This window comes from Crocodylus siamensis, chromosome 4 (assembly GCF_052110815.1).
Source record: "Crocodylus siamensis isolate JL-2025a chromosome 4, ASM5211081v1, whole genome shotgun sequence".
Classification (NCBI taxonomy): Eukaryota; Metazoa; Chordata; order Crocodylia; family Crocodylidae; genus Crocodylus; species Crocodylus siamensis.
The window spans coordinates 4872750-4899219 of NC_143398.1; the positions used below are offsets into that span (position 1 = coordinate 4872750).

General features: G+C 48.7%; 1 protein-coding gene across 6 annotated transcripts in view; it reads right to left on the reverse strand.

The window, feature by feature from the left end:
* The window catches only part of LOC149865440 (uncharacterized), a 213443-nt gene that overhangs the window by 14026 nt on the left and 172947 nt on the right, over positions 1–26470 (reverse strand). For 2 of the 6 annotated variants that reach the window (XR_016441697.1, XR_016441698.1), the window contains exons 81-82: positions 25804–25857; positions 23275–23337 (exon numbers count right to left, since the gene is read on the reverse strand). Coding sequence is in view for 2 of the 6 variants with exons in the window: in XM_090041525.1 (XP_089897651.1) it covers positions 1567–1767; positions 4481–4529; positions 7545–7598; positions 10996–11073; positions 17508–17624; positions 21990–22052; positions 23275–23337; positions 25804–25857 (679 nt within the window). In the remaining 4 variants the exon portion in view is untranslated. Of the gene's footprint in view, positions 1–1566; positions 1768–3303; positions 3523–4480; positions 4572–7544; positions 7599–10995; positions 11074–17507; positions 17625–21989; positions 22053–23274; positions 23338–25803; positions 25858–26470 lie in introns of those variants that run through there. The other 4 variants (XR_016441695.1, XR_016441696.1, XM_090041525.1 and 1 more) reach the window with 4 other exon arrangements.

Sequence of the window (26470 nt, forward strand, 5' to 3'; positions counted from 1 at the left end):
TAGCCCTTCCAAAATGGTGCATGTCCTAAGCAGGGAAGCTGATTTCTGCTCTGGAATAGAAGCACGGAGACGCTGTAATGGCAGCTGAGGGCTCTGCTTCTCTCCAGCCAATATTTAACAGGGGTGAAAATCAGTGTTCAACCAGTCACAGCCACTATTGGATCGGCAGTAGCTTTTGGTGGAGCAGCTGAGTGAGGGCAAGTGAACCGCTCCACATGGCCCATCTTTGGCAATGACTCTGGAAAACCTTTTATCCTTCATTCTGCCTTCCCCAAACAAGGTGTGTGTCTTATTGGGGTGGTGTGGCACATGAGAAAATATGGTATTAGCAAATGTTACACCTATTGTGATCAGTGTTGGCTACATTTTTTTTGGTCAATCAGCATATACAGTGAAGTCCATTGGTTCCTAGGGAAAAGACATGAAGATGTTCACAGTGCTGTTGGGGAATGGTTAATGGAAGGACATTTGTGATGACTTTCTTAATTACAGGCCATTAGGCCTGCAGGCAATGCTAGCGGCTGTCAAGAATGGTTCTCTAGGAAGTTACCAGGCTATTTGAGGCAGACTGGAGAACGGGTGGATGCGTCACAGCACATCCTACCAGCTCTCCTTGGAGTAGGGGCCATTTAGAAGGGAAATAATGTATGTCTTACTACGTGGGCGTATGGGAAGGAGGATGTTTCCATAGTATTTCCTATCAGTCAACACCTTGTATAGGTTGGCCATGAAGATGGCTGCAGGTTCCCTAGATATTATGGACCATTATGATGATCTATTCTGACTTCTTGCCTAAATGAAAACCAGGGAGTTTCAGTCATATCAAGCTCTACAACTTGCGGCAGAAAAAAGCAATACACCATTGGGATGGAATTCAAATCCATCTCTTCAAGAGAGATCACAGCCGCAGTGCAGTACTGTAGCTAGACCGGCTTTTCCCACCTGCCCAAAAGACCTTCTGTTACTGCCACTAGGTTTGGTCTACTGAAATCTTGCTATTCAGAAACATGAAACGGTGGTGGAACAGCGACAAAGGACTGAATGGAAGGGGTTACCTCTCATTGTGGAAGATAACCAGCCCTGAAACTATTTAATGCTTGACTGTGGAAGCCCCTGGGAGTGCCAGGGGACAGAGATATGAGCCAAGTAGTTGGGTCTGATCAGCGGCAATAGAAATGAGATGAGCTGCGAGACTTCATCTGAACCTGTTGTGGCTGCTGAGCTGGTGGACAGGACGGAAAGGAAAGGACTATGGCGGTGATGTCCCAGGACTGTACAGCTTACACCAGTGCTAATGCAACATGTAGGCCAACACCACTGCTACTTATAGGATTTGCTTCCCACAGCAACAACCTCTGGACTCTTCCTGTGTAGGATCCATGCACACCCCATAGCACTGTGTGACCATACCATTTCCTCTCTTCCCATCTCCCATCCCACCTTCCTATCTGTTGAGTCCCAAGGGAATTTACAACTGCATTTTCCAAATGGCCACAAAGCAGAGGGGTAAGCATCCACTACAACCAAATCTAAAGAAAAAACTAACAGACAGTTACATCGAGATACCTGTGATAAAGGGAGCTGAGTCTGTGATGGGCGTCTCTGGTTTTGGTGTACTGTGTATTCCTGTAGGGAATTCTCCTTGGTCCTCACCTTCCTTCGGGATGCGTTCTGGGGACCGAAAATGCCTATCCCATTTCCCATTGATTTCTGCTGTGTAGCCTGCATCCGGGTCTGTAGATTTGGTCACTGTGTGAAAATCTTCCCCTGTAGGCAAAAGTTGGGTTGACAAGGTTCTTTGGGTGAATCTGATCTTTTATTATATTTATAAAGTTGGGTTGGGCATTTGACCAGTAAAGTTTGAATACAGTTCGGTCAGTTGACTGGTCAAATATCAATCACAAAATAATAAAAAGTTGCCAGTTGGTCCAAATAATACACAGAAAAAGCACAAATTTTCCATGAAGAAATGTGTCAGAAAACAATTTAAAAAATCGGGTTTCTGTCAAGAAAACTGCCCCCAAAAATGTAGTTTTTAAAAAAAATGACTATAACCTTTGATGAGTAAAAAATATGCAGTCGATTCACCAGACAATTGGAAACATTTGACCAGCCACTTGACCAGCTTGCCAACCCTATGCAAAAGTACTGGTACAGACTGGAAGGGTGGCACTAAGCACCAATAAGCTGAAAGCAAATGATACAGGAAGGCAGATTAGATTATGAAGGTAAGACTCCCAGGACCACACACAGATGTAGGGGCATGTACCTTATCACGGAAAGACAACCCCGTCTAGCAGGTCAGTACTCTAGGAGCTAAAAGGCCTGTGCTCAAACTGTTCAGACTCAGAGCTGGATCTACAGGATGCAAAACAAATGACGAGCGGTGTCCTGAGAGCAAGAGCCGGGTGAACAATGTCAAGGGAGTGTGTGAGAAAGCACAAGACAACACACATCCTTCGGGTCTACATTGCTGATCACACCAGTCCTTTTCATGGTATTATTCATTATTCTCCTGGCGGAGACACAAACGTGGGTATTGCTGTGGTCTGACTGTATCGCAGTAGCACCTGGAAGCCACAACCCGGATCAGAGTCTGGTTGCCTTGGGCATGGGACAGCACATAGCAAGAGATAACCCTCGCCCCTAAAAACTTCCAAACAAAGGGTGGGATGGGGAAGAAATGCAAGAGCTCGCACAGCAGGGGACTGACCGAGGTGGGAACAGATCTGCGACTTTGGGAATCACAATCCAACCCCCTAAGTGCTGGACCGCATTGCCTAAGCTACCCTGTCACTCTTTGACCCTGGCCCGTGGTAACTCAGGGCTACTCTATATTGTGACACGTGCAAGGAAGGGCCCAACGGCCCATTTCAGAAGCAGCTTGGCTATGTCTCAAAGACAGGAGCTCAGGGCAGGACTGCGGGGGAAATGCTGCTCTCCCATTCCCAGGAATGTCACTGTGCCCAAAAACCTCCCTACCTAACCACTGAACCTCTGATTACTGATGCCCATGCCACCATAGTGGAAAAGGGTGGCCTTGAGACAACCAAAGGCGCTTTATTTCTAGACTTAAGAAATTCATGATATTTAGAAAGCTTCCTCTCTTTTGAAGGCAGCCTGGTCTCAAGCAGTATGAAACCACGGCATGTCACAAAGGCTAGACATGCAATAATTACAAAAAAAATAATAATGCCTTATAGCATATTTGCAAAATATATTCCCAGGGGCCAAAGGTTTCTCCAAGCCCCCTTTGTAATTGTGCTGTAAAACTGTATTAATGTTTCCCTTAGAAAATAGCACCTTGAGACTCAGGACCTAAAAGCAATCTATAACCCAGCTGCGATCAAAGGAAAAGTGTTTCGATCCTCCTCCTCGGCCTCATCTGGTGTTGGAAACTCCGCAGTGTAGGAACCACTTTTGTAGTCGCCTGCAAGAGGCCACGCTCACTTCAACGTCTACTGAAACATTACCAACCGTGCCGTTTTCCTACGGGCAGCCATCTCAACTCACCTGCGCGCGCTGCAAAAATAAGGAGAGAGAGCCATGAATAAGTGGAGATCTGATTCCTGAAGGGATAACAGGGAAAGGGTAAAACCAGCAAGGCCACGACATTTGGGGGCAAGAATCCAGGTTCAGACCAGCCATTTATATCATGGAGTTATAGCATCAAAATGCTTTGGCCAAAGGAAAAAAGGCTTGCTAAGAATAACTTCCAAAATGTCACATGGCATTGTGCTGGGGTTTTTCTTCATTTAAAAAACAATGCTTCATTTACTAAATTTACTCCAGCGTAGTTTAGGAAGAAGAAAGAAACCTGGAAACTACAGCAAGTGCTCCATCCCTCCCCCTCAAATGACTTATTGTGACTTCTCAATTCACCAACATCCTTGAGACAGCTCTAATTTCAAGTCAGCCCAAAACGAAGCAAGTGAACCTGGTCCTGGTGGGCACGACAGAGGTTTGGGAGTAGTCTTCCTGCAGCCGTGCAGGGTTGGACCAGATCCTATGAGCTGGCAGAACCCAGCTGCAGAAGAGGAAATGCCCACGTTGCTCACAATTATTAGGAAAATCCAGGAGACTGGCATAAACTCAGAGGTTGTTTGGAGCCAGGGAACATCCTGCATTGCTCCCTTATGGTAACCATATCATTAACCATCTACAAAAGCATCAGCCTGACCATAAAGGAAGGGTTTTGCACATAAAACCACAGAAAAAGGGACAGGAAAGCCAAGGGTATCAGTGCCAAAATTACAGCTTGGGAAAGAGGTTGAGACTGTGGCAGGGATCCTGTGCCCAGTGCACACTTGCATTCATCTAAGGGCTTGATTGGCGATGCGTCCCCGCCTGCAGCTAATGGGGTGATATTTGCTGTGCCAAGCCGGGGTGTGCAGGCATTCAAATTGCTCCAATTTAGCCCCTGCTGGGAGTTGCTGCCGGGCCACGTGTCTGCAAACAGAGCTTGCTCAAGCAGACTCACCGCACTTGTCACTCAGTTCGCTCCTCACCACGTCCTTCACGGCTTCCTCCTGTGTTTGCAGGGGGGGAAAGCTTTGTTTCAGAACCAGCATCTATGGGCACAAGGACATCTTCCCTTTGGCCTCCTTCAGCCACTGTGTTTGCACATAGCTGATGTTGCTCCACTAGCTAAGGGGCGAAAAGCGGCATCTACTTCACGCCCCCCCGAGTGTCATAAAGGGGCCTCCGAATAGTCGAAAATTAGGCTTCTGGTTTAGACCTACTGGCTAATTCAGCTAACACCGTTTCAATGACAAATACATGGGGCCACCGTTGTTTTCTAATGAAACCAAGTGCTGGTGACGTTCTCACTGGTGTCTCCTGTTGCATTTGGGAAGTAAGGATCAACACGACTCCATAGCCAAGGTGGCCCTTCTCCAACTCGACTTGAGAATTAGAGCCATTGGGTTTTCAAATGGCTCTCCTTCCTCCCTTCAACCAGGAGCCATTAGTTCAGTAGCTCAAGAAGACACTTCCTTCCACAAGGCCCCTCTTCCTTGATGCTCCACACCCCCTCACCCTGAGGACAAGTTTAAGTGGAAAACCCATCACACATGGGTGATACCCAGCCCAGTTCTGGTCCAGAGAAAGGTACAGTGAAAAACACAAAGGGCAACTGTGACCGGTTCCCACTCCCAACTATACAAGAGGTCTCTGTTGGCCGATAACTCTAATCTGAGTATTATTTTAAAGGACAATTAGCCACCTCCGTGCCCTCTCTCACTATGGTATGGATCTCTCCCAGAGACCATTCTCTCTCCATCATCAGTGCTACTCTAGTCTTTATCCCAAAACGGTCCACTCCAGCTGTGGCCAGACCTCAAAGGGTTTGGTTTGGAGAAGTACCTCCGGCTCAGATGCTCATTTGGCTTCAAACATGTCTGATTTCAGGGGAACGGGTTCTGTAGTGACAGTCTCCAGGTGGGCCAGAAATATTGCAAAAGTTATTTTTATTTTTATCTTTTCTGATTCCACCAATGCCCTGATGAAGTGAGGGGCAACTATGACAACAAAATGCCTGACTTGTAAGCTTTTCTGAAGAGCTTCATCCTGTTAGTACGTGCAATGCCTAATGGACGTTAATGAATTCAACCCAGTAGCACTCTGATCACTTCTCACATTTGGCTGGTGTGGAAGCAAAGACCCAGAGAGACGAAGTGACTTGGCCAAGTTACAGAAGGGGCTGGTGGTGGGAAATTCCTAAAACCCAGCCCCACTTTCCTTGCAAGGTCATCCTTCCCCAGGCTTGGGACGCAAGAGAATCCCAGCTGTTGCAAATCTTACCCAAAGATCATGCCCCAAGCCTGAGCCAAGGGCGTACATTGGTTCTTACTGGCCGCGTCTACATGTGCACATTTACTGTGCAGTAACTTAAAATTACTGAGTAGTATGGGTGTGCGTCTACACGTCTATGCCCATACTGTGCAGTAACTATGGCGATTTATGCCGACTTGGGCATAAATTTGATACCTGCATTATGCCTAATTAGTTACTGCACAGTAATGCATGTGTAAATGCCTTACTGTGCAGTAACAGTGTGTGTGTGGACTAACTTGGGACTAACTTTAGTCCTAAGTCAGACCACACACAGTGTTAATGTGCTTTAACATCTGCACTTGTAAATGTCGGCCTATTTCCACTTACTGCACAGTAAATTTAATGCGGCATAAATGCATGTAAAGCTGCACCTACTGAATGTGAACTGACCCAGGCCCCCACTCACTTCCACACCTCAAGGAGTATGAAGCTGCCTCCTGGATTGTCTTAGCCCATGTTCACAGGGCCATCTGCCCCCTGGCTATTAATGTTAGTCTTCTATGATGGGGGAGAAGATACCCCCTAGCATTAGATCTCTTCATGAACTCCCTGTCTTCACCCAGAGCTAATGGGGTTCCCCCTCCTGCTTTCTTTCATGGTGTCTTTCTCCCTGCATGGCTGTGATGGGTAGTCCACTTCTCCCCTGTACCTTTCTTTTATCAGATTTGATAACAGTCTTCAAACACCTGAAGGGGGATTTTAAAGAGGATGCAAGCAGAGATGCAGGAGAGAGGACTAGGAGCAATGGCCTCAAACTACAGCAGAGGAAATTGAGGTTGGAGATTAGGAAGAGCTTCGGACTAGGAGTCATAGAGAAATACAGCTGGAAGGGACCTTGTGAGGTCATCTAGTCTCTACTGGACCACTATGCTTGACCACTAGGAGAGTGGTCATGCATTGGAACAGGCTATTTAGAGAAGTTGTGGAATCTCTGTCCCTGGAAATTGTCAGCTGCTTGGCTGGGATGGCTTAATCAGGTATGATCTTGCCTTGAGCAAGGACCCGGACGAGTTGACCTCATGAGGTCCTGTCCAACCCTATTTTCCTATCGTCAGGAATTAGTTTCACTCCTTTTCTGGCAGCTGCGTCTCTTCTGACACACACTGTTCTGTAAGAAGTGATCTCTGAGGCTTTTGGCCTGTCCCTTTACCGTTGGGCATGATACGTCCAACCAGCATGATGTGAGCTGAGTGCCTTCCATGCAAAACCTGCAGCAGTAACAAACTGCACCAAGTGAAGTCTTCTCTTCTCCCTCTTAGGCAATAAAAACCCTGGTTTTTGACTTGTTTGGTTTGCCTGTTATTTGGGGGTTGATGGGAAGAGGCAAGTGCTGGCACTACAAAGGTCATTCTTATTACAGCAGGAAGACTTTGACTTACCTACTGACATAGCCTGAATGCACAATGGAAGATCTGCTCTGAGCATGGGAAGGGAGCCTGTGCTAGTCTGGCTTCCTTGTTTAGCCTGGTTGTAGCTGGTATTGCAATTACACTGCTCGCTGGTCTCTTTCTGGCTCAACCTGCCGGTTCGGGGCATCTCGCTATTCAAGAGCGGCCTGTTATTCCAAATGGTTTTATCTAGTGGGGATGAACTGAAGAAATTTGCTGCTGGTGTCTCCACTATTCTCCCCGTACCTCTTAGTGGTACTTGGCCCTAATTTCTCTTTTCAGGCATGTGTAATAGGCAGCGATTTGGGGGAAAGTACTCACAGAAAGCCCCGGTTCTCCTTTCTCTCCTTTCAGACCGGTCAGCCCTTTTTCTCCCTGTTAAAATAGAAAGGAGGAGGTGGAGGGGGGAAAAGCACAAGGCTCAAATGCAGCATTTGTCACAAATGTGGGATGATGCCAGAAAATAGTGCAGTTAATCAAAGGGGCTAGAGTTATCCCAGCAAAGGACCATAGAAATTGGTCGGTATATAAAGAGTCCTCGATCCTAAGAGCTGGTTGGTGTTTGACCAGTCTCAAAGGATCTGCCTCATGGGACCATGGCACCTGACCCATGGGACTCCTCATGGGTCTAGACATTGGCCTTTGCTCCCCTGCTGCTTAATTTTTGGACCCGTGGAGAGCCCCGTGCCCCGTGCACTGAATCAAGTGCCTGTGCCCAGGGCCCAATACCAGTGTCAGGGAATGGGGGGGTGGCAGCGGTGGGCACCCAGGACCCACTTCTGGTGCACTGGGGGCAGAAGGGGGCAATGCCAAGCCCCGGGACCCAATCCCATGTGTGGAGGGTGCAAGGGGCTGGCTCTGGGCCCCCAAGGCCCAATCCCTGGGGGCAAGGAGGGGATGGCGCTGGACCCCAGGGCCTGGTTCAACCCACAGATAAGCCCTGCACCACTCATCTGGCCAGTGGGACCAAAAGGTTGAGCATCACTGGTCTACATTATGGTAGCAGCATGTCTTCACCAGGACACATCCCCCACAAATGGGCACCAGCAGGCATACTCCATGCCTGATGTGAAGTCATTAGTGGGTGGACTCTGAGGCTGTTCTTGAGCCCTGAGCCCCTGGCCTGATTGAGAGCATGGGGCCAAAGGCTGTATAATTCCCAGTAGGAGTGTGTCCTCAGCTGGGCAGGGCATGGGTGAGACAACGTGGGCCTTTCCTGGCTGGGATATGCTGCTGTGCTGATGATGGCAAGGCCAAAGAGAGGCTGAGCACCTAGCCGTGACAGCCAAATTCCTGTTCCTGCATCATCTGGATGACACAAAAGCCATGGGGTGACAGCTTGGTCTCAAAGCAGGGGGACTGTGATGCTCTTGTGACGAGTGCAAACAAATGCTGGATGGAAATCTTCCTGGGGCCACTGTAGTCACAGCTTGGAGGACCAAACGCCACCAAATATAAGGGGAACGGAAGCCAAATGGCAGATTGAATCACTCAATTCACTCACTCACCTGCAAAAACTGCTTGGAGACCTCGCAAAAATCAGATTTGCTGATTCTAAAACTCTGGGGTCAGGAAAGAGAGAAAGCGCAGAGAGCAGAGGACAAATTGTCCAAGCGAGAGCGGCCGGAGCCATTTTTCTAAATTTGCCTGTTCTTCTGGGGAACAGAAATGAAGCAGATTGCATTAACCTCCAAGGAAGCATGGAGCTAAACCTATTAGGGGCCAAAATGCAATGGACGCTCGCTAACGCAAGGAGGCCGGGAACGAGGGATGTCAACACCTGTAGTGGATGGGAGCTCAGTCGGAAAAGACGACCGGGTTATAAAGATCAGAAGCAGACTCAGTACAGAGAGGGAGGGTTTTAGGACTACTCGTTTTTTTGCAAATCTGTCCCTGGTTTCCCAACAGCCAGACGCAGAGGTGCGAGTGGTTTGTCTCCGGCTGGTTTTCACCTCCTGTCTGACTTAGCTACTTGTGCGTAGGCAAATGTATGCCCGGAGTTGTGCGCAGAGCAATGCAGAGATCTTCATTTCTTGCGCTCTCCCCTCTTTTTTTTTCCAGCTTGTGGAAGACGGGTGCAATTTCCCTCAATTAGCAGTGCAAACGGAGAGAGCGAGGCTTCAAAAGAGGGGAGCTTGAATTTAGGTTCAATCTGTATTTAGGTATCTAGAGGCTGCAAACGAGAGAAGAACAGTGGGGGGAATATGCTCGTCACCCCCCTTTCAGCATCCGCTCTCTGCCGCCATGCGACGCGGGAGAGTGGGCAAGACGGACCTATGGTCAGACCCAGTCAATGGCAGTTCTTATGATCTTCTGATAAGCAGACTGACCTTTCAGAAAACAAACCACCAGTAACTCCCATGGGCTGCTGAGTTGTCTGCACTTTGGTAAGTCAGGTCAATTTATTTAAATGCCAAACATGGATGTAGCAACCTAAGTTCATGTTCCTGCTTCTGAAGCTATTGGTCCTTGCCTTGCCAACGAGGTCTGCCGGGCAAAACGATTCCTGCCTAGCTGGCCCTGGGATCCTTTGAGATGGCATTGAAATGCCATCTATTTATAGTGCTCTTTAATCTGATCCCATGTCCCTCTCCGGACAGCTAAAAGAGAGATGCTCTTGCACAGAGCTGTCTCAAAATAGGACATCACATAGGAAGAACGGGAACACGTGTGGTTTTTGGAGTTGATGACTGGCAAACGATGAAAAAAGGCAGAGAAATGCATGGGATCAACGATGGGGAAAAACAGGTGGTGAGTTTGAGCTGGCCAAGCCCAGGAGGGGCACAGCCCTTTACACACATGGCTGGTCCCTGGAGTGAACAGAAATTCACTCAAATTGGCCACAATTGCCCTGGGAAAAGTGTTACTTCAGATACTTCACACTTATTTCATGTGGGACAGTGGGCTTGTACATCTGTAGGCATACATCTGTACACCTGCCATCATCATCTCACGAGACTGCAGAGGTATCACTAATGATGCCTCAAGGAAAATCCCCCACCCCAAATGGGAAGATCGTCGCACAAACACCAGGATCCTTGCTGAAGCCAACGCTACCGACATTGAGTTGGTGATCCTCAAGCACCAATTTCGTTGTGCCAGACATGGTATATGGATATATGACTCTCAGCTTCCAAAAGAAGTGCTCTGCTCCCAGCTTAGCTCTGGCCTGAGACCTTGTGGTGGCCAGAGGAAACGCTGCAAGGACCTACTGAAGGCAGACCTCAAGAAATCGGATGCTGACACCAAGAGCTGGGACTCCAAGCCAAAGTAATCCGTATGTGTGCAAGACCCGATCTGGCTTGTTTTCTTTTGCAAGGTGTTCTTGAGTGAGCACGGGAAAAATGCTATTAGCAAATGCTGCCTTCCCAAAGCGCAGCTGGCAGGCTGGCCCTGCTCCTAGGGGGTCAGCAGAAGGCTTCCTAGAGAGTTTGGGTGCATCCAAACATACTAATTGATACTCACATAGACACTTCATAAAAAAGTACGAGCATTATGGCCATGGTGTAAGAGATGTGGATGTCTGATGTCAACAGAATGACATAAGATGCAAGTTCACTTCACATAGAGACCATCCCTTAGGGCTACCGGGAAGTGCCAAAAATCCCCAGTCCATGTAGAAGGATTGGGAATTTCTGGCACTTCCCAGTAGACCTAAGGGATGGTCTCTGTGAACTGAACTTGCATCTTATGGCAAACATGCAGAGCTAAAGTCTTGCGGGTTAGATCACAGCTTCATTTTTCTCTTCTCTGAGTTGCCCTCGGTACTAACCATCTCTCCTTTTTGGCCGGGTGTGCCCGGTGGCCCCCGGAGGCAGAGCTGAGGTCTTCCTCTTCTACCTCTCGGACCCTAAAATATCAAACAAAAGGATCATTCCCTTGCCTCCAAACTGATTACCGGCTTCTGGATTTTCCCCGCCCTCCTAAATACCACCCTTGGCGTCATAGGATCTCAATCGTCAAGGATGACTTGGGGTTTAGTTACTCTAAAAATGCATCCCCCTTCTATTCGTGCCTTAAATCTAGTTCCTTTATAGGGAACTACATTGTTCCCTATGGAGGGAAATGCCCAGGGAACAGGAGCCTGTGAGTCAACCAAGCAGGAAGGTATGGGCCATCATGGAGCTCCAACTTACCCAAGAGCACCAGGCACTTGGCAGAGACCCCTGTCTAGGTCCCTTTTTTGGGAGTCCCCACTGTCCCCCCATACACGGTGTTTTTCTTTCTCTCTCCCCATCTCCCATCTACTTTCTGCTGCTAATTTAAGCAACTGTGTCTCAGCAGCAGGGAAAGCACTTGGATGACTGCTGCTCCCTCCCACACTGGCATCTGGATGGCCTCGGTGATGTATTTCAGCCCTGTGAGTTTTTCATTTTAATTCAGTGGAACGGCAAGGAGGAGTGTGGGTGTGCAAGGAGCCTTCTCATGCACTCTCATTAATCACTGCCAAGGCTGGGACCATTTATGATCTCTTACACTGATTTTCTAGTGCGTGTGGCTTGCACCTCTCATCTGAAAGCTCCAGACTGTTTAACCATACATGCGGGGGGGGGGCGGTCTGGCTTTGGTTGCCTTTCCCCGGCTTTTTATAATCCATTCTTCATTTCAAGGAATGACAGAGAATGACGAAGGACATCTCTGTTAGTGCATTATCTCCTCCCAGGGGTTGTTAAAAGCTGGGCACATCCCATTTCCTGTCCTGGGAGGACGGGTAGGGCTATATTGGCTTAAGGAGAAGGGGTTCACCGAGGGGAGGACTGTACCATGAGGACAGGGTGCTCAGTCCCAGGCAATCAGCACTACCCTCCTGGTCCTATCCTGAACATTTTGGCCTGGGAAATGGAGCAATGAGTGTGTCCCTTGGGGCCAAGGCTGGGTATACTCAAGGGCTGGTGGCTTGGAGCATCCTCACTGCCCATTTGCAGGATGGAGGCATGTGATGCAGGCGTGGATGCCTGGGGTTTATCCCCTCAATGGTAAAATTGAGCCGTGATGTAGATGGATCCTGGGAGTCCTTGTGAAAAAGCACCCATGAAAAATCAGGGAAGAACAAGTGGTTAGACCGACGTGTATTGGCCTTTCCTCCAAAGGCCACAAGCCCCGACCGACTTCGGTGTCCGCGTGCACCCAGGCAAGTGCATCCTCGGTTCATCCAACATGATGGTCACTCACCAGCTTCCCTGCCCAAGGTGGGTGGGTGGCATCAGGGGACTAGATCCCAAGGCCAACAGGTCAGGCCACCAGCATCAGCACTAAAAGAGAACCACCACCCTCTGGTAACAGGCGTACAGCATCGTCAGGGAAGTGGCAGAGTGAGATATCAGCCAAGAGCACTGCAAGGGAGGCGGTATGGAGGGCACCTGTAGAGGCATTGGATGCAAAGCCTTTGCTCCCCAGTCTCTGCTTGCTTTTCTCATCCTTCTCCCACCGTCTCATGGCTTGGGTCCGACATTGGGGACCATGCGCTGGACTGAGCAAGAAGGGTGGCGCTTCAGGGGCAGCACTAGTTACTGCCGCGGGAGGGATGCGAAGCAATAGCAGGTCCAGGTGATGCTGGGCTGCACTTTGGAAGGATCCAGCCAACTCGGAGCAGAAAGGCACAGGAGTTTGGGGGGATGATGTAGGTGGGGCCCTGGAGGTTTTTTCAGACAAGTATCTTATCCATTGACAAGGGCGGTTTCAGGGCAAGGGGAGCCGTTCGCAAACATGAGACAAACTCAGCAACCAACCCACAGAGGAAAAAAATGGGACAAAGCTGAGGCCTTTCATTTCCATCCTTTGGAAGCGAACTGTTCTGTTTCCTTGAGACCTTGTTGGTTAGGAAATTTGCCAGGGAATTTGAAACTAAAAATAGAAAGATGGGCAGTGGGGGATATCCCACGGAAGCAGTGCTTAGTTAGGTTGAGTTTTATGGTATTTTGGGGGGTTAGGTTGGGCATTATAGCATTTTGGGGGGTTAGGTTGGGCTTTATAGGATTTTTGGGTGTTAGGTTGAGTGTTACAGTATTTTTGGGTGTTAGGTTGGGCATTATAGTAGTTAGGTTGGATGTTCTAGTATTTGGGGGGTTAGGTTGGGCATTATAGTATTTTGGGGGGTTAGGTTGGGTGTTATAGTATTCTTGGGTGTTAGGTTGAGTGGTACAGTATTTTTGGGTGTTAGGTTGGATTTTATAGTATTCTGGGGGGTTAGGTTGGGCGTTATAGTATTTTTGAGTGTTAGGGTGGGTGTTACAGTATTTTTTTGACTGTAGTTTTCTCTCCAGGAGCTTAGGTCCCCATTGTCTTGCGCCTCACGTAGTTGTCTACACATCCATGCAAAGTGAGTGTGAAATGCTTCTGGGGTTTTAAACCAGCTTTGCCCTCACTTGGCATGGGTGCAAATGATAGCACAGGGAGGAGGACAGTGGGGAAGGGAGCCGTGGATCCAACAACCCGCTTGCTCGTGTAGCAGCTGTCATGCCAGGTGGTTTTTGGAGCCTACTCTCCACTCCTCTCTGGCAGCCATTCTTCTTTCTGACATGGACCATCCTATTCCATGTTTCTTCAATTCTCTCTCTGCCTTCATCCATGTCTGTCCGGGCCTTCGCCTGTTTCTTCTTCCAATTGGTTTCCAGATATCTCTTCATCATGCACCTTCTTTCTTTGATTGCCAAGCTGCACTGCCTTTGCATGGTCCAAATGAGAAGGCAGGAGGGTAGAAGTCAGCACAGAGAGAGCTTGTCGCTTGGTTCAAGACGGTGGATTTGAAAACCCTCTTTCACCCCAGTCCTGTGGCGGGAATGAGAACCTGAATGCAGTCCTGAGGCATGCATTTGGGGCTACTTCAAACGGTCCTGTGCTGTACTGCCAGATGCTGGTTTGCCTCAGTGGGAGCAAGGGCGTGAGGCTTAGGCACATGTTGCCCTCAGGAAACCTCAGGATCTGGATTCATAATGAGTTGAGGTCCCAAGTGAAATTCATTTCCTATACGATGAATTCAGGCTGCTCTGTGCTCTGCTTTTGTGTACACTTCTGGTCACTCGAAGAAACAAGACAGTCTGCCATGCAAGAGTCTCTATGGCCCCGATCGTGCCAAATTCTGTCAGTCCCACCCCAAATAAATTCTCTCCATGCTCAAACACTCTGCAAGACATGGCCTGGCTGGTGGACAGAGACACTTGTCCTAGCATCACAGACAGTGAGGGTTGAAGGGACCTCAGGAGGTCACATCTAGTCCAACGCCCTGCTCAAAGCAGGACCAGCCCCAACTACATCATCCCAGCCAGGGCTTTGTGTAGCCAGGTCTTCAACACCTCCAAAGATGGAGACCACACCACCTCTCTGGGTAACCTGTTCCAGTGCTTCACCACCCTCCTAGTAGGAAAGTTTTTCCTAATAGCTAACTTAAACCTCCCTTGCTGCAACTGGAGCCCATTGCTCCTTGTCCTGTCGTCTGCCGCCAATGAAGACAGCCCAGCTCCATCCTCTTTGCAACCCCGCTGCAGGGAGGTGAAGGCTGCTCTTCAATCCCCCTCAGTCTTCTCTTCTCTAGACTAAAAAATTCCAGTTCCCTCAGCCTTTCCTCACAAGTCATTTCATTGCCCTCCTTTAAATGCTTTCCAGTTTTTCCTTTGTGGCCTCCCCAGTTGCCAAATAGAGAAGAATCACTTCCCTTGCACAGCTAGCAATGCTCCTACTAACGCAGCCCAGGATGCCGTTAGCCTTCTTGGCACCAAGGGCACACTGCAGGCTCATATTCAGCTTATTGTCCACTGTCACCCCCAGGTCCTTTTCTGCAGAGCTCCTGCCCAGCCCCTCAGCCCCCAGCATGCACCAGTGCATGGGATCGCTCCATCCTAAGTGCAGGACTTTGCACTTGTCCTTATTGAACCTCATGAGATTTCTTTTGGTCCAATCCCCCAATTTGTCGAGGTCTGCCTGAATCCTAGCCCCACCCTGCAGCACATCTACTGCTCTACCCAGCTTGGTACTCAGGTGGAACAACCAAACAGGACATAGCCATAAAACAAAAAACCCTACATCTCTTCTTGGCCTAAATATGCCATTTTCCAGGAACAGAGACACACACCACCTGTTGCCCAGAAGGATCTCCAAGGGTTGTACCGATAAGATACACGAAGACCTATTCACTGGTGAACAAGGGTTGAGACATAGCTCCCCAAATGCCCCACTGATCTATCCCCCAGATTGCTGCTTTTTAAACTCCTGTCTACACATGGATTTAGGGGAAGCGGTTGATCCTTCTGACACTTACCTGTTCAGGCAGTTCTCAACTTCTTCTCGATTCTTCTGAGCTCCTTTAATTAGATCCAGCCCCAAATCCAGCCTCCCTCCGTCAAGAGGCCTGTTTTTATTTTTAGCCCCATTTCATTTGCAGATATCTTGGTTGCTTAATAAATGATGCCTGTGGGTTGGTGATTAGCATGAACCTCCAGTATCCCCCACTGTATGCTGTTTGTATCAGCACCGCGCTCCTCATTACCATAGAATCTGGGGGCAGGATGTTCCCGCTCCTAAACAGCATTCACACATCTCATTTACAAGTCCTTTTGTTATATTTCAAAAGGTGCCCAACATGTCTTGCATTCAAAGATGCTGATTAAATAGATCCTGAAAGCCGATTGAGAAGGGTGGGCCCTGAATATCCCCATCCCTAGCATCACAGGGGGAAGTTTGCTTCGTTAGAAGCTTAACATTTAGCAGGTTTTCCCCGCGAAGACTTTATCATAGCAATAGGTGATGCAGACAAAAGATGAGAGGAAAGGAGGATTATTGCCTTATTTAAACCCCAGGGGAATTGATGTGCAGAAAGAGTAGGGGGGATGCCTACCCAAAGTCCTTGGGGCTCCTAGGGAGCACCTGCTCTTGCTCATGGATGCAAAAGCCAGACCTGTGGTAGGAAGCCCATTTGGTCACCACCCTTGCTGCTCCCAAACACACCAGGGACAGGCACCTTGTGAGGAGCGGAGAGGAGCACTCCTGGAGCAGCTTTGTCACGCATCTTGAGGTCTGGCATGTGCAAGAGGGATTAGGTGGGTGGGATGTACTTGAGCGTCCTTCGCAGGGGATGCAGCCTACCCACCCCTCAAATGACTTTCCTGAGGTCAAGGCAATCAGGACTCATGGGAGAGATGATATATTTTATTAGACCAACAAGGTTTTTGCAAAAAAAAGGTCTTTAAAGAATTTTTTGTTTTTGCAAAAATCTTGTTGGTCTAGTAAAAGATCTCATCTCTGCTACGAGTCCTGGTTGCCTTTTCCTCTAGACTGATATGGCTGCAACCTGGACACCTTTCCTGAGGTCACACGCCATAGAGGTGGGGAAAACTCCCAGCCCCCCTGCATCATGGTGCAGTAATTTAAGCATGAGGTCATCTCTGCGCATAGATACTTCAGACCTATTAGACATCTTGAGTCAACTTTGGCACCTAATGTGTGATCCTAGTCCACCTGCAGGTGACCCAGAAAAAATATTACAGCCAGAGGTGGGTGATGCTCTGTTCGTCCCGGGGCCTTCATAAATAAATGACTCTAGCTACAAGTGTGGGGAAGAGTGGTGCTAGACTGGCAGGCACCGAATCTATCGTAAAGGTAAAGTAAAGCTAAACATGCATTGGCATGAGCAGATTCAACAGACAGTAGGTTCGCACGTGCAGATTCAATACATTATTAGACAATCCTGCCTTATATGGAGCTATTAGTCAGTGGAAGGGACCTTTGGGGTGGCTTTTGGGGAGAGCTTTGTTTCACCTCTTTCTTTCAATAGCATCAGCGATTTCCACATGGTGACTTGGGTTCGAATCACAGACTCCTAGAACGTGAGGGTTAGACGAGACCCCAGGAGATCACCTCAAGTCCAACGCAGGACCAGCCCCAACTACATCATTTTGTTTGACCCCAGGACTCTTTCCTGCCATGACAGGGGGTCGGGCTCGATGATCTGCTCAGGTCCCTTCCGACCCTGGAAACTATGAAACTATGACGTCTGTGGAGCCAGGTCTTCCGAACCTCCAAGGGTTGTGATTAAGTCATGGGGGTCGCTGCCAAGAGTCGGCTGCCGCAGTCACCTGCAACATCACGTGTGGGTCTAAGCTGGCTGCCGTGCAGGTGGGTGACAAATTCTCCTGTGCTGGATGCACAGCTGGATGCACAGCTGCTTTGCACCAGGGGAAGCCAAGCCTGGAGTGATCTGCCTTGGTTTCCAGAGACAATCAGCCCGTGCTGCTCTGCACAATCACCGTCATTTTTTCAGCTCACCTCACGCAGACTCCTAAGAGTGCTCACCTGTGGCCCTGGCTCCCCCGGCGGTCCAGGAGATCCAGGCAGTCCAGCAACACCCATCTTCCCTGGCAGTCCAATTTGTCCTTTAAAGCCACCCAAGCCAGGAACGCCCTTGGCACCCTGAGGAATCCAAACACAGAGGGGTTTAGAGACTTGGAAATGCAAGCAATGCCATTTATGAAGCCTTATCCAGATGGGTTTTTGCTGGGTTACTGACAAAGGGACATATAACAGGCGCTGCATGTGGAGTCCTCCAGTATACCCATAATGCATCAAAGCCCCAAGGGAGCCTCTTGCTGTGATCAACTGTGTGCCTGCACTGATGTGCATGGTTGGCTTAATCCCTACGTCCCTGTGTTATGCCACAGGCTGCACCATCAAAACAGCAGCAGAGCGTGCTCCAGGCTAGATTCAATCTCTGGAGCAACCTCAGCCTTTGAGAAAAACCTCATGTGGGAACCCGGGAGTGGGAGGTACCTGCTGGATCCCTGGGATCATGACATCAAGGCCCTTTTGTAAACTCTGCCTTAAAGCCAGCTGGCATTTATGTCCCCCAGATCCCTGCTCTGGGAGGCTGGTCCAGAGCCTCACTTTTCCAGGGGCTAGAAGCCTTCCAATTTCCAGCTTAACTAGCCACTTTCCCCCCGTCCTTCAATACTTTAGATTCAACAACTCTTCCCCACTCCTGGATGCATTCAGAGAGAGGGCTCACATCCCCTCCTGCCTTTAATTTATTCATTTAAACAGGCTGACCTCTTTCAATCTCCACTCATAAGGTAGGAGATCTCCCTTCCCCTGCCAATAGCTTTTCTTAGAGAATCACAGGCATAGAAAGCACCTGAAGAGTCATCCAGTCCAACCACTACGCCGGCTGGAAGTTTCCCAACTAATCCCTGTCACTGCACACATTTGCATTTTCACAGACCTGAATTTTTGCATATCGGCTTTTCTCCCATCCAGGTGAGCACCAAACAGCTGCAGACTCACCCTCTGCCTGAAGAAGGGCTTTGTGCCCAAAAGCTTGCAAAAAAACAATATTTCCAGCTATTTAGTTGGTCTAATAACAGATATCACATCTACCCAAAGAACTGTGTCTGCCCGTGATATAAGCAACCTTCATAGGAAAGAAGAGATGAATGCGGGGGAACGGGAGAGGATCACGACAATGCCCTTTGCCAACTCTCTCTTCATCATCTGGAGCAGGTAGGCGCCGCTTTTGCTAGGGAGGCCGTGTTGATAGCCCTAAAATCTGAGCTCCTAATTAACCATAGAACAGCAGTGCCATACCTAGGTATGTAGGAAAGAGGCCGCATGACCACAATACCTAGACGCCTCATCATTTTTAATGCAAGTCCTCTAACAACATCTCTGTAAGGCAGGGCAGTGCTGTTATCCTCCTTGGCTGTGCCTACACATGCATTTACACCAGCTTAAATTCATTGTGCAGTAAATTACTGCACAGTAAGCAGGAATAGGCTGGCATCTACATGTGCAGGCATTACAGCTCATTAACGCTGTGTGTGGACTGATTAGGGACTTAAGTTAGTCCCAAGTCGGTCCATGCACACAGTGTTACTACACAATAAGGCGGCTACACATGCGTTACTGTGCAGTAACTAACTCGGCATAAATTTGATATCTGCATGATGTAGATATCAAATTTAACCTCACGTTGGCATTAGTCACTGTATCTACTGCTCAGTATGAGTGTGCAGGTATAGACATCTGCCCGTACCGAACAGTAATATTGGCTACTGTGCAGTAAATGTGAACATGTAGATGCACCCCTTGAGGTACAAGGGAGGTTAAATAACCTGATCAAAGATCAGGGACCATTGCACGAGATCATTCGTCCTACCAGGATATGCCCTGCCACCATGACTCAATGCTAAATGGGCCACAGGTAGGGCTCAGTATCTCTGGCTGGTTTGATGTCTGACATCTGCTGAGTCTGCCATCCATGTGTTGACATGGTGACACCCCCTCCAAATTCCTCTTCAGGATAGCACAGCTCCTCTGTGACGTGGGTGCCATCATCTCCTGGAAGCTAACAGGAGACACCTACACTTCCCAATATCCCCTGGGCAGTGAGGCAGTTCCCACACCCCATGGAGGTGAGTCCTGAATTAGTCAGCCGCCCAAGAGGTTCCCAATTACCTGACCCATTACACCTGCACTAATGAGAATTGTCCCAAATTTGCTCTTAGGAGAAAAGACTAGAAGGGAGGAGGTGGAGGGGAAGACCTCGGTGACTCAGTCAGTGCTGGCTTTCTCATTTGCATGCGTGGCTCCAGCAAAAACTAAAAATAGAAACCCATCCATTTACAGCGGGGAGGTTTGCATTGAAGCACTCTGCAGGGACAGTCATCTCCATCCCCTCCCGGGCTCTCCACAGCAAAACTTTTGGGAAATGAGATCGTGCATGAGTCAGCCAGGACAGTGTCGATGGACAAAAGCAGGACCCCCCCTCGCCACCATGACTGATGCGATGCATTCCTCGTGCCCGACCGAGCCCGCGTTTCCATTGAGCACATTGACCCCCTGGCAACTTTCTGCTTAATTGTTCCTCCAAAGCTGGCTTGTAAAAGATCGAGAGGGGAAGCGATACAAAGGAGGGGACCGCAGTGACAAGCTGTTTGCAGAACAACTGCAAAAGGCTGGGGCTTCTGAGGCAAAGTAGCGAGGAGGGAGGAAGAAACACGACTTCTCTCTCTCCGCTTGAGCTGATCCCATCGTCCCTCTAGTGCACATCTAGGGTCGGTCCCACTCTCTTCCCCAGCAATGGCAAAGCAGATCCTTCAAGGGAAGGGCCATGAAAACCCAGGGGAGTTAAAGCAACACAAAGCTCTAAAATGCTTGGTTCAGAGATGATACCTTTTATTAGACCAACTAAGATTGCAAACCAAAAAAAAAAAAGATAATTTTTTTGCGATTTCTTAGTTGGTCTAATAAAAAGTATCATCTCTGAACCAAGAGTTTTAGCGTTTTGCATTTCTTCTCGTCTCAGACCAACACGGCTACCAAATACATCCCTGAAACACGGGAGCTAAGGCATGCATTAATTTGCTTCCAGGGAAGCAACCTCTAATCATTAAAGACCACCTTAAGTCCCATCCCCTGAGGGTCTGTAATCTCCCCCAAGCTTTTATAGCGTTAACTCTTCCGACGGTGGCTATTTTTGTTCTGCTTTCAGACTCTCCATTTCCACGATGTCTTGCAGTGCACAAGGGATGTTGTGGCTATGATGGTCCAAACATGATGCGAAAGGCAATGATTTCTTGGGGCGATCTCTTTTATTGGATCTCCCATGCAGCTGGGATGGATTTAGCTCATCTATACAGTCGGTCCAATGAACGAGATCACCCTAAAGGATCCTTGCCTCCCACATGACTTCCTGTAGCCGAGAGTTACGCAGACTGCACGCCAAGGGAAAAAGCCTTTCCTTTAATCAGCTTGGAAATCAGTCTAATCCGATACCTCCTGGCTCTTGTGCTATGAGACAAGGGGAACAGGACCTTTCCACCTACCTCTCTACTCCATTCATTATTTTCCGTAGTTGTCATGTCCCCTCTTATCTACCTCACTAGATAAACCATTTATTCCCTCTTTCTCTCTTTATCCTGTTCACCCTTCATCTCCTCTCCCCTCCTGGTAGCTTTCCCAATTTCCTCTATACAGCATAAGACAGGTAGGGGTGCGCATTAAGACGACTTTAATATATTATTATTTCACCGAGCACTTCCAACAACTACATTTCTAAGTGCTCAATTTTTCTGTAACTTCCAATTTCCAGCTGAAACACACGCAATGCACTTGCGTGTTGCAATGCCTCGATAATGACACCACTTAGAAACATTGTTTAAAGCAAATGCAAGACATAGTCGGTATGAATTTTGCTTGAGATGAATTTCTACCACGCTAAATTATGCACCAATTAGATTATGACAAGAGTAAAATTTCTAGGTGTGTGATTCAATTCAAGGTTGTTGTTTTTTTTAAATGCAGAAAATACATGTAAAGATGAATAAGAGAGCGGTTATAAATGAATACAAAAAGCCCCTGGGATATAAAAGCAGCAGTAGAATAGTAGAGAACAACTACCAGAGAATGAGTAAATGGCTCGTGTGGATGCAGTTAAAAGGTGCCGTATACCAGCGTACTTATAGCTTCCCACCTGAGAATAGCGGTGCTAAGATAAAGCACTTTTACACTGATTTCTGCTCTCTTTGCCTTATAGATTTTGGGCTGGTATTGACCAAGCCAGTGCAACTTTTGGGCTGGCAAGCATCAAGGGTTAAACACATGATTCGGAGTGAACAGACAGACAGCATGCCCTTCGTCTCCCCAGCGCAAGCCTAATGCCCGAGCTGACTGCCCTTTGCAAAGGGTACTTATGATTTATACAGTATGTAATTGCGTTAACTCAACATGATTGATGCTTCATTTAAGGGAAGTTGTCCTCAATGCAATTTGGAGAGTACTAACCTTTTCTCCTTTCTCTCCAGAAATTCCTACGGGGCCGTCGGCGCCCGATCCTCCTTGGTTACCCTAAAGGTGGTCGAGAGAGAATCCAGATAAACAAAGAACTCGCCCTCTTTATAATTAACGAAGCAAGCCACATCTCGGTGACTGCAAGGAATGGCCCCATCCTAGTGAAAACACCACTTACTGTTGCAAACTTCTCATTAATGAGGCTATCCTGGTTCCCTAAGACAATGCACTGATGGGATTAAAATGCATGCTAGACAAACCTCCAGGGCCATTGCTCTCCACTGCACTGGATGACCCAGTTGCAAAACGAACCAGGGTGCAAGGCACCAGGAGACTTAGGTGCTACAGCGTTGAGCATTTCAATCCCTGCGAGACAGCTGATGACCAGAGTGGAGTCTGCAGCTGTGGGATAGGTGCCCAGGCTCCAAGGAGAGTCCCTGGGGAGCATGCATAGGATTTCGAACCTCCATGGGATTTCCAACCTCATGTTTAAAGTCATGCTGAAGAATAACAGTGTCCTCAGAGTGATCTGGGTGTAGCAATGGGTCTTGGGAGAGGCGGGGGAGCATCTCAGGACTGGGACAGCTGCAGCAGGCTGGTCACTGATTGCGTTGTCCCCGTGCCCTGCCAAAGCCAGTCCTGGATTCCTCCTGGGGTGGGATTAGCCCAAAGGGGTTGTGATCTGAAGGGGTAACACAGGGCTTGTTCACACCGGGGCAGCATTACTGACACACCTGGCAAGTTACCTGCGACTCAAATCCCAAGAGATAACACTGGTAACCTAGGCTAGCCGGCCAGCACCGGAGCTTCCAGTCAATGGGAAGAATCTCATTGATGACACTGGCTTTTGGTTCCTGAGAAGGTGTGCAGAAGCAAGCAAGCAACCAATGAATGGGGTGGCAGACCTGCCAAAAACTCCCACCCCAGGGGTTAAAGAGCATTAGGAATGACAGCCAGCTGGCAGGTGGATGACCGTCTGAAACGGCCTCCCAACGTGTGCTGGGCCCAGGCCCAGACATTTGCTCCGTTCATTTGGTAAGAAACCAAATTAAGCTAATTAATGCTCTGCCATCCTGAAAGCACTTTCAGACCCTCAGCGCCTGGAGGTACACCAATTTATTTCCATTGATTTAGAAGCAGATGAGCTAAACCAGCCCCATGTTGAGGCCTGGACAAGACCATGGAGGGGGACGAGAGCTTTGTAGAGTTGAATTTTAGACATCTGTAAAGGTTTTGCAAAACTTCACACACAAGCCGGAAAAAGGGCTTTCCCACTCACCTTTGGCCCTTGAGGTCCATCTAATCCTGGTATTCCTGGCTTTCCAGGGCTTCCAATCTCACCCTACACGTAGAATAAAATGTACAGCACGTGAGCAGCTTGGACACCAAAAGAACCGAGTGACAATTCGTCATGCATCAATGAGGAAGATGATGAGATGGTCAACATTGTGACACTATCATACCACCAAGGGCACCTGAAGTCAAGGTGGATCTCCACCAGACGCCTAGATCTGGCCCTGACTGCCCCAAAACACTGGAAGACTTGGGAAGCAGCTCCAAGCTACCGAGGCTGGGGTGATATGACCCCGGCACCCGTTCCTGCCCAGGACGGGGGGGGTTGGACCTGATGATCTATTTAGGTCCCTTCTGACCCTAAATACTACGATACTATGAGGCTTATTACCCAAATAGTGAGATGGAGCTCAGCTGTGCCAGTCATATGAGCTCAATCATACCCTTCATTCAGAGTCAGTCCCAGCAAGACTGATAACAAAAATAAGGAAGAGGACACCCCTGTTTTTTAATATAAGAATCACTCTTAGGGGAAAAAACCTATCATTGAAAAGTAAATTTTTAGATCTTTTTTGCAATGCAAAACCCATTTGAGTCAGCAGGGAAGTCACTAAACAGAAGGTCCATACATGCTTAGATGGTCATCAGTGTAGCATGGTTAAAATCTTCCAGGTATGGTACCCAACAATACACAAAGGAAAGACATGGCCAGCATCATCTCTGCTTGCCTTTCACTCCCCGAATGACCGGGGACCATTTATAGCTGAATCAACTGGGAGAACCCTTCAGCATAATTTTCAGAGTAAGACTCAAAACCTGTGCTTCTGGATCAGAAACGCAGTGCGTTCACCCCCTGCCATGACACCCCTGGGCTGGTAAAATCCTAGGTAGCTGTTATATCTCTCTTTAAACAACAATGAATTTTATAGAGGAAACTAAAGATCATTACCATCATTTGTAAATGGGGACATTGGAAGCCCAAAAGGGGTGAAGCAACATGAGCAACACCACTCAGTGACAGAGTTGAAAACAGAAGCTAAGCATTCAGTATGCTTCAGGTCAACAGGAGCTCGAGGGAAATGTAGAATTGAGTGAGGCTCTTTGGTCTTTTGCATTATCCAAGTCAGACTACATAATTATTGTAATGTTCCCGTCCAGCCTCGCACATGCAGAATCATAGAAAACGAGGGTGGGAAGGGACCTCAGGAGGTCACACCTACTCCAGCCCTTTGCTCAAAATAGGACCACCTCCAGCTACATCATCCCAGCCAAGGCTTTGTCCAGCTGGGTCTTAAAAACCTCCAACAAGGGAGACTCCACCACCTCCCTGGGTAACCCGTTCCAGTGCTTCACCACCCTCCTCGTGAGAAAGTTTTTCCTAATATCCACTTGCTGCAGCTTGAGCCCATTGCTCCTTGTCCTGTCGTCTGCTCCCACTGAGAACAGCCCGGCTCCATCCTCTTTGCAGCCCCCCTGCAGGGGTTGAAGGCTGCTATGCAATCCTCTCTCAGTCTTCTTTCCTCTAGACTAAATAAGACCAGCCCCTTCAGCCTCTCTGCACAAATCATGTCTCCCAGCCCCCCAAAACATTTTCGTTGCCCTCCTCTGGACTCCTTCCAACGTGTCCACATCCTTTCTGTAGTGGGGGGCCCACAGGTGGACACAGGAGTCCAGATGCGGCCTCCCCAGTGCAGAATGGAGAGAAAGAATCACTGCCCTTGATCTGCTGGCAACGCTCCTACCGTCGCAGCCCAGGATGCTGGTAGCCTTCTCGGTAACAAGGGCACATTGCAGGCTCATATTCAGCTTATTGTCCCCTGTCACCCCCAGGTCCTTTTCTGCAGAGCTGTTGCCCAGCCAGTCACCCCCAGCCTGTACCAGTGCATGGGACTGCTCCATCCTAAGTGCAGGACTTTGCACTTGTCCTTGTTGAACCTCATGAGATTTGTTTTGGTCAAATCCTCCAACTTCTCTAGCTCTCTTTGAATCCTAACCCTACCCTCCAACATATCTACTACACCCCCAGCTTGGTGTCATCTGCAGACTTGCTGAGAGTGCGCTCCATCCCATCTTCCAGATCATGGATGAAGATACTGAACAAAACCGGCCCCAGGACCAACCCCTGGGACACTGCACTTGAAACCAGCTGCCACCTCGATATCGAGTCATTGATTCCTGCTCTCTGAGCATGGTGATCCAGACAGTGATGAGATTCCCAGTTCGCGGGTTTGTGCTCTAACATCTCCAACCTGTCGTGCATCACAAAACGCACTGACAATCTCAGCAGAGATGCCGATAGAGCAGGTCACGGGAGGTGACTTCTACTCCCAGACCTAGTGGCAGCTTCTCCAGCTCTGAGGCACATTGGCAGGATGCTACGGAGGGATCTTCCAGGTCCCATGTGCATGCCATGGGGTTAAACAGAAAGATTTCCCTTCCCATGGCTGTCTGTCAGTCATGCACCTCCACTCTCGCTATATTCTCTTCTACAAGTTAAGAGGAAGACAATCCTCACCTTTATTCCAGCTGCCCCTGGGGCTCCCACCCGTCCTGGAAGCCCACGCAGCCCCTGGAGAAAAAGCACACGGGGATGGTCAAGAGAAATCAGGACTAATGCAGGATAAAATACCCCTCTGCATGGTGTGGATCATCCAGCTCTGACTTGAACAGAGACCTGGTAGGTCCTATTGCTACACGGTTCACATAAGCATGCAGCGGCTGTTCAGTGAGGATAAAATTAATGTAGCCTTTATTTCTGCTACCAGCCAGGTGATCAGACCAGCAGGGATAGTGCGGGGTTCAACACAAATCCAAAGCGTGTTCCCATTCAACTCTTTTTATACATTAGGGGTGTGTTTACATGTCACCCAACAGCGACGTTGTTACTGCACCATGTTTTAGTTCTTCCTTTTGTACTTCCTTTTGGAAGTACTGAAACATGGTGCAGTAACCGCCCATCCTGCACCGTGCTGGCAGCGCATGCTTAAATGGCCCCACTACATCACCACAGTGGTGCACTATAAGCGGGGACCGCGCTACTACGGTGACATAGCTAGCGATCACATGTAGACCTGTGGGATCGCCATGTCGCATAACACGCCATACGGTGATGTAGCACATCACTACGTCACCATAGGGCGATGTGTAGATGCAACCTGGAAGTGCTTATATGAAGCCCACAT